Source organism: Mustela nigripes, chromosome 7 (assembly GCF_022355385.1).
Source record: "Mustela nigripes isolate SB6536 chromosome 7, MUSNIG.SB6536, whole genome shotgun sequence".
In the NCBI taxonomy this organism is placed as follows: domain Eukaryota; kingdom Metazoa; phylum Chordata; class Mammalia; order Carnivora; family Mustelidae; genus Mustela; species Mustela nigripes.
The window spans coordinates 79,005,921-79,018,973 of NC_081563.1; the positions used below are offsets into that span (position 1 = coordinate 79,005,921).

A 13,053-nucleotide genomic window follows, 5' to 3' on the forward strand; every position below is an offset into this window, starting at 1 on the left:
GTGTGTGTGTGTGTGTGTGTGTGTGTGTGTGTGTGTGTGTGTGTGTGTGGTTGGGTTTGTGCAAATAAAGTCGTACCAGAGAGTCACACTACTGTGGCGGGATAGTTGGAGGCTGGGTCAGGTTTATACACCAGCATCCTGAGTTTCCGCGTGAATGTGTGTTTTAGCCTGTGAACGTTTACTGTTGAAATGACTGGGGAAGCTCTGTCCTCAAACCAGATTTAGATAATTGAAAGCCATCATTTCCAAATGGATTAGTAATTTATACGCCGTTACTGTTGGTGGTAGGGGCTGTGGGGGGGGGCTTTCTCTTTGTTGTGTGAGGACATTATGTGCTCTTAGGAAAACAAGATTAAAGGCTATAAACGGCCTATCTCCCAAGGAGCAGGCCCCTCACCAAGGCTGGCGTTAATGAACAGATGGGTAGAAAGCAGGTGTAATTATACTGTGCTGGCAGAGCAGGTCCTCGCCTGCAATCACTAGAAATGCAGTTAAGACCTTTGCTCGCTGCACTGCATAATCAAAAAGAATAGGAGCCCTGAACTCTGTCTGCATTAAGATCCGTCTAAATAAGTTAACTCCAGGCACTTGAAATTGTGCAAGAATCGTTTCTCTGCAGGAAGGGAGCCTCAGTGGGGCACCTGAGGGGCCCTGGGGAGGACAGAAGTGGCCCAGGAGCCCACGACGATGCAGGACCACAGCCACAGCAAGTGGAGGCTTCCCAGTGAATGGCGGCGTGGGGGTCGTAGCCAGAGAGTGAGGGGCCGGAAGCGCTGTTCTCCTGCTCCGTTGTCCTACGCCGTGTTAAGCAGATCACAGTCCCCCTGAGCTTATTCCTTTTTGTCCAAAGGCGGCGGTATCTATCCTCTCTGTGGCCCAGAATTATGGTCCAAAAGACTAGACTAGGGTGATGTGCCACTTTGGAAAAGCATGTGGCAGCTTCTCACAAAGGAAGCATGTACTTAGCCACTGACCTGGTCATTGTCCCCCTAGCTGCACCCACCATATGTGTCCATACAAAGATGTGTACACCAGTGTTTATAGCAGCGGTATTCACAATAACCAAAAAAACTGAAAACAACTTAAACATCCATCTACAGGTGAATGGATAAACCAATTATGGTACCTCCATACAGTGGAACACAGCTCAGCAATAAAAAGGAGCAAAGCCCGAGTCCTGGCAGCACCCCGAGGAATCTGGAACACATGCTGAGTGAAAAGAAGCCAGACACAAAAGAGTACATACTCTTGTATGAGGCCACTTACATGCAGATGGAGAGAAGAGCGCCATATAGTGGCAGACAACAGATCAGGGGGAGCCTGGGACCAGGGGTGGCCATGAGGATGGAGCAGCAGGAGGCCTAAGGAATTCGGAGGTGGCGGGCTGAGGGCCCAGTGGTTTACCTTGGATTGTGGTGACAGTCCCACGCACTTTGTCAGAACACACTGGACTATGCACCTCAAGTGGTTGCATTTTTAAATTGAAGGTAAACTAAACCTCACTGAAGTTGATTTTTTTAAAAGATTTTACTTATTTATTTGACAGAGAGATCACAAGTAGGCAGAGAGGCAGGCAGAGAGAGAGAGAGGGAAGCAGGCTCCCTACTGAGCAGAGAGCCCTATATGGGGCTTGATCCCAGGACCCTGAGATCATGACCTGAGCTAAAGGCAGAGGCTTAACCCACTGAGCCACCCAGGCACCCCTGAAGTTGATTTTTAAAAGGAAAACCAAAGCACGAAAGCTTAGGTCGGGAGTCTGACATGTAGACTGTGAGCCCGTCTACTGTTTCCACTGAGGGGCCCTTTCAGCAAATGACCGTGGAGTTCCCCACCTCAGTTTCTTCAGAGGAAAAACAGGTATCCCGAGACACCCCTCATGGTGTCATTGGGAATTACACGAGCTGTTGGGGACGCTGATCCTTACGGACGACTTAGGTGCCAGGCAGTTGTAACTGCTTTGCAGCAGTGAGCTCATCTTGAGACAGTGTCAAACAAAGCACTGCACACAAGTAAGTTACTACTCGAGCACCTCGGTGCTTGTTCCATTATTGAAGTGGGTAAAACGTGCCCCGAAAAACATAAAGGGCCACAAGCAGCATCAGTAGGAACCAAGCAGCCATCCTCAGCCTCCCAAGCCTAGTGAACAGGGAGGTGGCCCCTGCACCCACCAGGAGAACGGAGTGCAAATCTGTGTTTACCAAGAGTCTGGATACTCTCCCGGGGGACTCCTCACAACGTTCTCTACGGCCCCGGAGAAGAGGGGGCTTTTCCTCTGTGGCCGTTGTCCAGGACATTCCATCAACGGGTCTGCACGGGATCCGCCAGCCAGGCGGACCCGGTCCTCGGCATGAACAGCTGCTCCACGCTGGCTCACTAGGAACGCTGTTCTCGTCGTCACTGTTCTTTTTGTCAGCATCTCACTTTGCAGATGAGGAAACCAAAACTAAGAGGGATTGTTCCTTCCCCAGAGCCCCCATGCTAGCAAGATTTTATAACACCTTTATCATGCCTCTTCTCATTCTCTGTGATCAGAGGAGCTCGGAGCTAGGATTCTGAAGAATGAATTCCCAAGGAATGAAAGTAGATGGACCGTTCAGAAAACTACCAGAAATTCTAACATTGGTAGACTTTAAAGAGATGTATTAATTCCTGCTTCATGGGAGTAGATGAAGCCTTCTGGACTGGGCTATGTGGGACACCATCCCAGTGCTTTCCTACAGCAAGTGTTAAATGAGTGTTTAGAATAATCTAGAAGAGGATTGTGTCTCAGTGCGCAGTCTTGTCTGTTTCCCCGTAGACTACCTTCCCTGTGAGCTCCCCAGACTCCCTGACCTCGGGCTCTGTTTATCCTCCCCTAGTGTGCACCAAAGGGCAGGTGGTGAGTGGCCAATACCGGATGCTTGCGAAGCACGGGGGCTATGTGTGGCTGGAGACCCAGGGGACAGTCATCTACAACCCTCGGAACCTGCAGCCCCAGTGCATCATGTGTGTGAACTATGTCCTGAGGTGAGCACGTGAGGGCCATGGGGCAGGCTGTGCGGGGCGCCTGAGCTCCCCAGACCGAGGGCAGCAGGTCTAGAGGACACATACCTCCCCGACCCCGGGCACTGCTTCTGCGAGCTCTTTGTGCCAATCCTTGGGACCCAGAGGATTTTCATGGCTGTTTCGGGGACTGTAGGACACCTGGGGTGGCCCTTCCTGGTGACCTTTTTTTTTTTTTGGTCTCCCCCCATCTGTCATCTGTGTCATGCCTCTGACCCACGTGGGGAGGCATACATAGTTGTCACTTAGTATTTTTTGAATGGGGAACAAGGAAAGAGATTGCATCTTCTCCCAGAAATCCTGAGCAACAGCTTCATTCCCTAGTGCCTGGGGAGAAAGCTGGAGATGGTCCCTGCTAGAGTAAAACAAACCCGAAGGCCTCACCCCCCATGTACGCAATGCAGCACTTGCCCGGTAATCAAAGAGCATCCCAGAGCCATCCCTGTCCCGAGGGCAGGCTTGGGGTTGCTGCCCCCATGACTCCAAACTTCACCGCGCGGGGCCTTACAAAACCCTAGCACCGTGTCCATACCTGTGTTTTCAGCCAAGAGGGTTAGCTGTCTGCTTTTCTGTATGTCTGGGGATATAAAAGGCTTTTGCTAGAAAACGTGGAAGGTCTGAGACACTTCTTGTCCCATCAGTGAGATCGAGAAGAATGACGTGGTGTTCTCCATGGACCAGACAGAATCCCTGTTCAAGCCGCACCTGATGGCCATGAACAGCATCTTTGACAGCAGCGGGGAGGTGGCAGTGTCCGACAAGAGTAACTGCCTGTTCACCAAGCTGAAGGAGGAGCCCGAGGAGCTGGCCCAGCTGGCGCCCACTGCAGGAGATGTCATCGTTTCTCTGGATTTCGGTGGGTGCTTCCTAGCCAAACAGGGGCCTGATGAACCCTCTCTCCTTACTGTAACCGGCCTCCTCGGCTTCAGTGTTTCCTCAACCCCTGCCCCCTCCCCGGCCCTGTGATTCCTCTGTTGGTAGCCAGATTCTGTGCTGAGTGCCGAAGAGCAATGTGCAGGTCTGGCACGGAGTGAGAGGGTCCTGCTTTGGACTTTGCAAAATGCTGCCTTGGCGGGGTTTGTGGGGACTGAGCCATGGGCTGTCCAGCAGAGGCGGAGGGAGTCTGACATAAGGGACGGGGCAGCGAGAGAGATGGTCAGAGGCCGCTGCTGTGTTTGCATGGAGAGGGCAGATGTCCCCCTAGGCCTTGAAGGACAGAGTGCCGCTTAGGTAGAGGGCCAGGCTGAAATAGGAGGAGAAATCATTCCAGAAATGTGGAGGGAGAAAAGATGCCCTCATATCCACTATTTTTTAAAATAATGTGGGCCTCTCCACAGGGCGCCTGGGCGGCTCAGTTGGTGAAGCATTCCACTCTTGATTTTGGCTCAGATCATGATCTCAGGGTGGTGAGATCAAGCCCCGCATCAGGCTCACTGCTGGGCAGGTGTGGAGTCTGGGGGAGAGTCTCCCTCCCTTGCCATCTGCTCCTACCCCCATCCTGTGCATGCACTCTCTCTAAAAAAAAAAAGTAAATGTTGGCATGTCCAGGCAGTTTTCAGCCCTGTTCCCCTCCCATGCTGGAAACACTTTACATGTGCACCTGGGAAGCCCCTTGCTCCCAGGCTGTGACCCCTACCTCTGTCCCCCACCCTCCTGTGCCCATCCCAGGGCTAGAAGCCCCTCCCCCTGCTCACCGTATGGTGACTTGGCCCCTCTAGAAGCTCTGGAGAGGCCACATGGGGATTGCAACCTCAGAAACTATAAAGGGCAACAGCCCCGGGACAAGAAGTCTCGCAGCGGCCCTGGGATGTGGCAATACTGAGGCAAACTGGCCTGTTTCCCTCTTACAACCTCCTCCTCATGGATATTCCCGGCCCCTTGTCAAGGAAGTGAGTCCTAGGACCTGTAGACCCTGATGAGGAACACCCAGGAGGGTGTTCCCTTCCAAGGGAGACTTGCTTCTCAGCCCGGAGTTGCAGCGGGGCCTTGGAGACCGAGCGCCTAGCCCCAGGCACGCTTTCAAACCCTCCTAGGACCTTCCATACACCCTCTGGGCTTTCGCTACCCCGGGGTAAGCCCAGGAGTTGCAGGTGGTAACCAGCCAGGACCTTATCTCCACAGAGAGCCAGAGCTTCCAGGGCTCCTCATCCTACAGCAACACCCTCCTGCCCCCCGGCCAGCCGTGGCCCAGAGAGCCAAGGAGCCACAGCACCCAGAGCGAGGCCGGGAGCCTGCCCGCCTTCACCGTGCCACAAGTGACAGCCTCCGGGAGCGCCACCCCGAGTGCCACCAGCAGCAGCAGCTGCTCCACGGTGAGCACCCTGCCTTGGGGTGAGGACACGGAAAGGGTGGGCTGCTCCTTTTGGCTGCTGCAGGATGGCCAAGCAGATGGCCTGGATAGGAATACTGCCTACATGGCCCTCAAGTTATCCTGGGGTCCCCTGGGGTGGGGGGCCCCTTGCCTGCCCACTGCTCCAGCTGTTGGCTCTTACTGTGTGCACCCCCATGTAAATGCTAAGTTTCCTGAAGATGGGGCTGAGTGGCATACAGCTCTGAGCCCCTCGCTCAGTCGCTGGGCAGGGGCAGAGAGTGGCATAGTTTTTAGAGCCCCGCTGGCCACGGCCTTCTTGTAAGGAGGGGTCCCCCTCCACATACTTGTTCCAGGGGCTGGAGCGGACTCTGTGAGTCTAGAAACGCCCCTTTCACCTTGGACTTCTGGGGAGACCAGTGCCCTCCTCTTGACTTGGTCACTCTCCTTCCTGGCCCCTAGCCCAGCAGCCCAGGAGACTATTACACATCCCTGAGTGATGACCTGAAGATTGAAGTCATCGAGAAGCTCTTCACCATGGATACAGAGGCAAAGGACCAGGGCAGCTCCCAGGTAGATGGGCTATGCCAGCTCACACCCATTCTTAGAGCCACGACATTCCCTGCAGAGCCTGAGGGGGGTGGAGGGGTGGTGCTTGGCCAAGGCCCTGGTCTTAAATGGGAAGTGGAGCCTTCTCCCCAGGCCCAGTCCAGCTTGTGCAGTCTCTACTGAGGCCGGATTTCCTCTGCCCCAGAAAGCAAATTACCCCTGCTCCTTTCTTAAGCCTTAAGTTTAAAGAGTAGATAGGAATTGTGAGAGGTTTATAAATAAGGAACATTTACTCTCCTCACAAACACATTCATCTTAGGATTCTGAAATAATAACTTTTATTTTAAATGCATTTTAAAGGATAGAGGACGGACAGATTTTTCACTTACACACCACTTTTCAGGCATGTACAGAGGCAGTGTTCTTGAAAGGGACTGGTGTTTCTGAAAAATTACAAAAACAGGGATGGGACGGGTGTTTCACAGAGCATAGGAGGAAAAGGAGGACCGAACTGTTCCCGCCTCCCCAGGGGCCACTGGATACACCGTGGGCTTCACAGGCGGTCTCACTGGGGCTATAGGAGAGAAGTGGGGTAGAGAGGAGGTCATTTCAGGTGGGAGGAGGCAGGGTCACCCGTGGGGAATGTGTAGGCACCACCGAGCGGAGCATGGCGATTCGGGGCATGAACCCCTGGGAAGGCTAGTGTCCCAGGCCAGGAGCCCTGCACAGCAAGTAGACGAATCTGAGTTTTTGGGTGCTGGGCCACAGGGATCAAAGGCGGTGCTAGAGCAAGGGAGGGACACTGCTGCAGGGAAGCAGTGCAGGAGTGGGAGGGCACAGGCAGGGCCACGAGGGCAGGACAAGAGAATAGCGTTCTCAAGGCTATGCCTGCCTCCCCACACCTTCACCTCTGCATTGTCCTCAGACGGACTTCAGTGAGCTGGACTTGGAGACCCTGGCCCCCTATATCCCCATGGACGGTGAAGACTTCCAGCTCAGTCCCATCTACCCCGAGGAGAGGCTGCTGCCGGAGAAGCCGCAGGCCACCCCCCAGCACTGCTTCAGCACCATGACGAACATCTTCCAGCCGTTGGCGCCCATGGCCTCCCACAGTCCCTTCCTCCTGGACAAGTATCAGCAGCAGCTGGGAAGCAAGAAGATCGAGCCTAAGCACCAGCCCATGTCCTCCATCTTCTTTGATGGTGGGAGTAAGGGGTCGCTGCCACCGTGCTGTGGCCAAACCAGCACCCCTCTCTCCTCCATGGGTGGCAGATCCAACACCCAGTGGCCCCCTGACCCGCCATTACATTTTGGGCCCACGAAGTGGCCTGCCACAGATCAGCACACGGAGTCCTTGGGGCCATCACCGTTGGGTGCCCCCATCACCTTACCGCATCTCTCCATGTTCAAGAAAAGGTGAGTGGCCCAGACCCTTGCTGCACCAGCGGAAGCTCCCACAGCAGGGGATGGGTTGGAGCTCTGGGGCCCCAGAAAGGCTTCCTGCTCCTCCCCTGTGCTCACCCCAAGGTAGGTGAGGCCATGAGCAGAACACATTTGTGTCTGGGCCGCGGCAGAGAGAAGGTGCCTGCTAAGGGACTTGAATGGCACCGTGCCCCCTCCAGACCAGGGCTCCACAGCCGAGTCACAGATGCACACGGGCGTCTGAAGGACTCCTGCTGCTCTGTTGGAACCCTGGTTGAGAAAAGCATAAAAGATGCCCTTGCTTCTCCTCTGCCTCGCAGCTGTCCCTGGTTCCTCCCTTCTCTTCCCATCTCCCCAGCAAGGCCCGTGTCAACCAGGGGGGCACTCACCGGGCCAAGTCACGGTGGTTGATCTGGGACTTCTTGTGCTCAGGGCCCCAAGGTTCTGCTTCAGGGGGCGCTTGCCCATCCTCCCCGGGGAGCAGTCCAGGAACTACAGGGGAGAGACAGGGCAGAAGACAGAGGTCTTCAAGACCAATGTCGCCCACTGTGCAGCCACAATGGAGGGCTGCCCGGATGCACAGGGCCAGCAGGCAGCTGTGGAGGGAGGTACAGGTGACCGGAACCCTCAGCATCTGGAGCCTGCGGCCCCTCCTCTGGGACTCTGCCCTTTGCATCTCAGAGCCAACACGGGCAAGTCTGGAAGGGCCCTCTGACGGCGCAGAGAACATGGGGATGTGGGGCTTCCAACTCCTTCATGGCTCTTTCTCTTGGCATTGGCAGGTCTGCAAAGGGCTTTGGCCCCCAAGGTCCAGATGTGATGAGCCCAGCCATGGTGGCCCTGGCCAACAAGCTGAAGCTGAAGCGACAACGAGAGTATGAGGAGCAAGCCTTCCAAGACATGAGTGGGGTGAGTCCCCTGCCTGGTAGCGTCTGGACTCCCTCCACAGCCCAGGGTTGTGGAGACAGTGAGGACAGAGGTCCTCTCCCAGGGGCTGTGGGGGCCCAGAGAGCCTGCCAGGGGCAGCAGGAAGGGGTGTGGGTATGACCCCAGCCCCCACGCAGGCCCACCCTCCCCACCGACCCTGTCTGAGGACCTGCGTCTCTGGCCTTCTCCCTTCTGACAGATCCAGGGGGATCTGTCAGGCAGCAGCACTTCCCATCAGGTGTGGAAAAGGGTGAAGAGCCTCAGGGCCAACGGGAACTGCCCTCTGATGCCCGACAAACTGCTGAATGCAAACCTCCCCAACGGTAAGCAGCGGGTCCGAGCCTCCTGGGGGCTGCGGGGACGGCACTGGCAGGGGCGCTCTGGGTCCCTCCGCAGTCTCACCCCTGCCTGTCTGAGCCTCCAAGGGATAAGGTGGTGTCCCGCGTACCCGTCCCCCGGCCCCAGCCCCTTCCACTAGGCCTGGGTGAGAGACTCAGGACGTTTTGGGCACTGGGGCCACAGGAGCTGGGTCTAGTTCTGGGCACCTTTTGTGAAGGAAGGAGGCTTCTGGGGGCCTTGCAGTCCTCACTGGCACTGTCCTCACTTGCTGCCATTGGTCTTTCAGATGAGTTCACCCAAAATCCCATGAGGGGCCTCGGACAGCCTCTGAGACACCTGCCACTGCCACCGTCTGCCATGAACCCGGGGGAGAATGCCAAGAGTGGGTTCCCCCCGCAGTGCTACGCCCCTCCGTACCAGGACTACAGCCTGCCGTCCACTCCCAAGGTGTCAGGTGAGTGCGTTTGGGACCTGGAACCAGCCAGTAGCAGGGCTCAGCTCTGTACGGGGACAAGACAGATGCCCTGGAGGGCAGCTACCTGTCCCAGAAATAGTACAGCAGGGGCGGATGCTGCCTGGCCCCAGGGTTTTAGAAGGCACAGCTGGGGCTCTTGGGGCGTAAGAGTCCCCAGGCCCATGCCTTCTGCTCAGTGTTTCATAGCACCATCTTGCCTACTGCCTCATTCACTGCCTTCAGGCAGGAGCAGAACTGAGGACATGCACAGAGAACGTACTGCCACAGGGTGGCCCTGGGGAATTCGGGGAGGGTTGGCCACCCTTCTCCCCTGGGCTGCCCGAGTCTATTCCCATGTCACAGATCCTAATGACCAGCCCCCAAGGGTTGCTATTTGACATGAATGTAATCCATGGTTTGGGGAAAACACAGCAGAAGCCCTCTTAGGGAAGAGACCCTTTTTAGAATGTTTGACAAGAGCTTTAAAAACACGGTACCAATCATTCTTTCAGGCATGGCAAGTCGGCTGCTTGGGCCCTCCTTTGAGCCCTACCTGCTGCCCGAATTGACCAGATATGACTGTGAGGTGAATGTTCCTGTGCCAGGAAGCTCCACGCTCCTGCAAGGAGGGGACCTCCTCAGAGCCCTGGACCAGGCCACCTGAGCCAGGGCCCCCCTGGGCGGGCACCCCCCGCACACGCTGCCCTGCCAGCTTCACTCTGTACGTCTACTTTTGCAACTAGGTATTTCTAACACCAACACACTTTTTACAAGATGTACCTACTGGCAAACCTGCCCATGTCACCACGTAGTGGCCTTTTTCTAAAGATGCTCACTTTAGTTGCTGTATTTTTAAGATACACGGTTTTACCTGCTGCGTTTTATTCTGTCAATGAACGTGTTCTTAAATTTTGTAAGATTTTTCTTTCCCCATCTTTGATTACTTCTAATTTATATTATTCATGGGTCCCTCTGTCTCGCTCTCTCACACACAGTATCCATACTAATGAATTTTGTGTTACCTCTGTTCTCTTGTTGGGAAAGCTTTGGCTTCGTTTTACTAAAAAATGGTGGTGGTGTTGTTGCCAAAGAGAAACAAAGTAATTCTGCTATTCAAGCTAGATTTTCACAGCCTATTCCTCTCAAAGCCCTTCTCCCTTCTTTCTTAAAACTCATCACCCTATGGTAAATTTCCATCTTTCTGCTCTTCTTAAGCCGACTCTTAGCTCTAATCTTGACACAACATTTGGGAAAGAAGAGAAACGTGAAGGGTGAACTCTGGCGTAAGTGCTTGTGAAGGTTGCGCAATGTGGCTTTCCCCCCTCACTGTTTGGGGTTCTTCTCCCACATTTGGTGGATCTGTTTATTATTATTCAAAAACACAACAGGTTTTTTAAGAGAAAACTTTTATCTGGTTTAATGTGTTTATCATATATATGGGTACTTTGTCATATCTAAAAATTTAGAAACAGAAATGGAATCCTGTCATGGAATCACTTTAAGATCTGTTTTGTAAGATGTCGGTTCTCTCTCTCCTGGTGTTGCCGACACCACCGTCGTTCGGCACGCCCCTGGGCCTGTCCTCACTCTGCTCAAGGTCTCTCGCTGTTGGCTTTTTGCTTTGGGGATATGCCATAGGCGTGACAAGCAATCTAAGACATGGAATCATGAAGTGTGGGAGCACTGCGAGCTGTCTTCTCATGTTCTATATGTATTATGTATGTATGTATGTATGTATATTATTATTGCTGCCAAGAGGGTCTGATGGCATGTTATGGGGTAAGGGTGGGGTAAATCTGAGGGAGGGGAAGTGCTTTAATTTTTCTTCAGATCTTGTTGCTAGCCCTTCAAGTGCACTGAGCTATGGGACTCTAAAGGTCTTTCACATGGCACATTTGGGTATTTCCAGAATTACCATGAGATGGTTTCAGTGGGAATTCAGGAAAGAAAGTGAGGATTCAGAAATGGTGCAGTGTTCCAGCCCACGGTCCTCCCAGCTTACCAGCCCGGAACACATGGAGCTGGCCTGAGAGAGGGTGTAGAGAGGGGGCGTAGCTGGTCCTGACCAGGCCCTCACCCCTTCCTCAGCCTGCTGTCAAGTGGCCCTGCCAGGAGCAGCAGGCAGACTTCCTGGTTGGCCCCTAGCCTCAGGCCTTCCCCAAGGTCTGTCACCTGAAGTGACATTCAGGTAGGAAGCACTGAAAATCAAGTGTCTCAGAGCACTTTATAACTCACTGGTTAAGAGGGACAATACCTTTTGGTTTTTAAATAGCAATCACATGGAGCTCTTCTGTCCTGGGTATAATGAGGAAGTTTCTAGAAACACACACAAAGCACAGCGGGCCAAGAATCTGGTAAAGCTGGATGGACTTACTGCCAAAAACACAGCAAAAGACCGAAGTTCAAAAGAAATCTAGGAGAAAAACGACCTGGCCGCTGCCTTGACCCAGTCACACTGTAGCACCACCACTTGGCCCCACACACGGTGGCAGAACTTGAAGGGTTACTGACGTGTAAATGCTGGTGTTTGATTTCCTGTGTGTGTTGCCTCAGCATTAAGGGCATTTTTTACCCTTGCAGTTTTACTAAAAAACTCTGAAAAAATATTCCAAGCTTCATATTAACCTTAACCTGTCAGCGTAACGAGTTCATGAACATTACCATAGTGTCAAACTCCTACTGACAACAATACTAGAGGGGAGCTTAACCTTATAAAGAAATGTATTTTGACACTGATATCTTATTAAAGTGTTCTGAACCTACCATTGCTGGTGGCTCTTGTTCGTGTAGATTTGTCACAGGCTATACCAATGGAAAGCAAAGCCTCTATTACACAGCTTACAGACAATGCGTGCAGACCCTGATCTCTGTGAGGTAATGGAGGCCAGCCGACAGGAGGGAGAGAGCAGCACGAACACGGGCACGGCTCAGGACTGGCTGCCATGTTGCAACAGCCATATTTCCGCCTATAGTTCTGTCTGCTGCTAGGCCCTTTCTCAAATCCTGGGGGGCGGGGCGGGGGGTGTTACCCAAGGACAGAAGTCACCATCCTGCTTTCAGAAGACTACATGAAGCAGCGTGAGAGCTGGGCTGGTCTCCACATCACACTCTGCACTTTGAGACGCAGGTTCAAAGGGGCAGCGTGGATTGAGTGGTCAGGGAGGACCTCCATTTGGAGGCAGCAGGGCTCAGTGGGGCCTTCCCACAGAGAAGGTAAAGGTAGGAGGGCAAGGGCCAAGACCACCTCAGGTGGAGACAGGGTATGGCAAAACCCTGAATTAGACATGGCTTGATGGGTTCCCAAATTCAAACTTGACCCTCCTAAATCCTGTCCTGCTTGTGAACAGGCAGCTGTCTCTGTAGGGTCAATCGGAGGCTCGGGGGAGAGCGCGCAGCAGCCTCTGCTCACAACTGTCAGGCCTAGAACCAGTCATTCCAGCATATTCCTTTGAACTCTGTGGTCCCTACGGGAACTGCTTGGCCTCTCTGTGGCGTTTGTGAAACTGAAATCAATCCCTTCACTTCCATGACCACCCAGGCAGGATCAGGAGAAGAGACTTCAAAGTTCTAATGTCACAGACACATACACACATACACACACACACACACGTTTTTTGAAATGATACTCATTTGGTGAAGTCATGATCTCTCCAAGAGCTTACCAGCTCAGAGCAGAAACAAAAGCAATTCTGATTAATTCCCCTAGATGAGGTAGTGTTCAATGATAGAGGCCCAGGGACCACATATTTTAAGGTACTTCCTGTCTCAGACACTGGGCTTTGGTGTCCCCAAGTGCACTTGTACTTGGGCCAAGGACCCCCATCTTGGGTTCAGAAAGCACAAAACTAATAGACACAAATGAACTCTCAGTTGCTTTTGGGTGAAATCCTGTGGTGAAGGTCCTGTGTGAGTTCAGAGGCGGCCAGGAAAGATTCGCCTGGGCCTCAAGAGTAGAGAAACCCACAGCGGAGCTGGGAGGGAAGAAGACTGGTAAGACAGGGGTGACAGGGAA

General features: G+C 53.5%; 1 protein-coding gene across 1 annotated transcript in view; it reads left to right on the forward strand.

Annotated features, from left to right (window-relative positions):
* EPAS1 (endothelial PAS domain protein 1) overlaps positions 1-11,804 on the forward strand; it is an 83,617-nt gene extending 71,813 nt beyond the window's left edge. Inside the window, exons 8-16 of the mRNA XM_059406233.1 lie at positions 2,859-3,006; positions 3,684-3,898; positions 5,164-5,354; positions 5,813-5,923; positions 6,825-7,315; positions 8,104-8,230; positions 8,448-8,571; positions 8,874-9,041; positions 9,554-11,804. Coding sequence (XP_059262216.1) covers positions 2,859-3,006; positions 3,684-3,898; positions 5,164-5,354; positions 5,813-5,923; positions 6,825-7,315; positions 8,104-8,230; positions 8,448-8,571; positions 8,874-9,041; positions 9,554-9,705 — 1,727 coding nt within the window. The 3' untranslated portion in view covers positions 9,706-11,804. The remainder of the gene's footprint in view (positions 1-2,858; positions 3,007-3,683; positions 3,899-5,163; positions 5,355-5,812; positions 5,924-6,824; positions 7,316-8,103; positions 8,231-8,447; positions 8,572-8,873; positions 9,042-9,553) is intronic.
* The last annotated feature ends 1,249 nt before the right edge of the window (positions 11,805-13,053 follow it).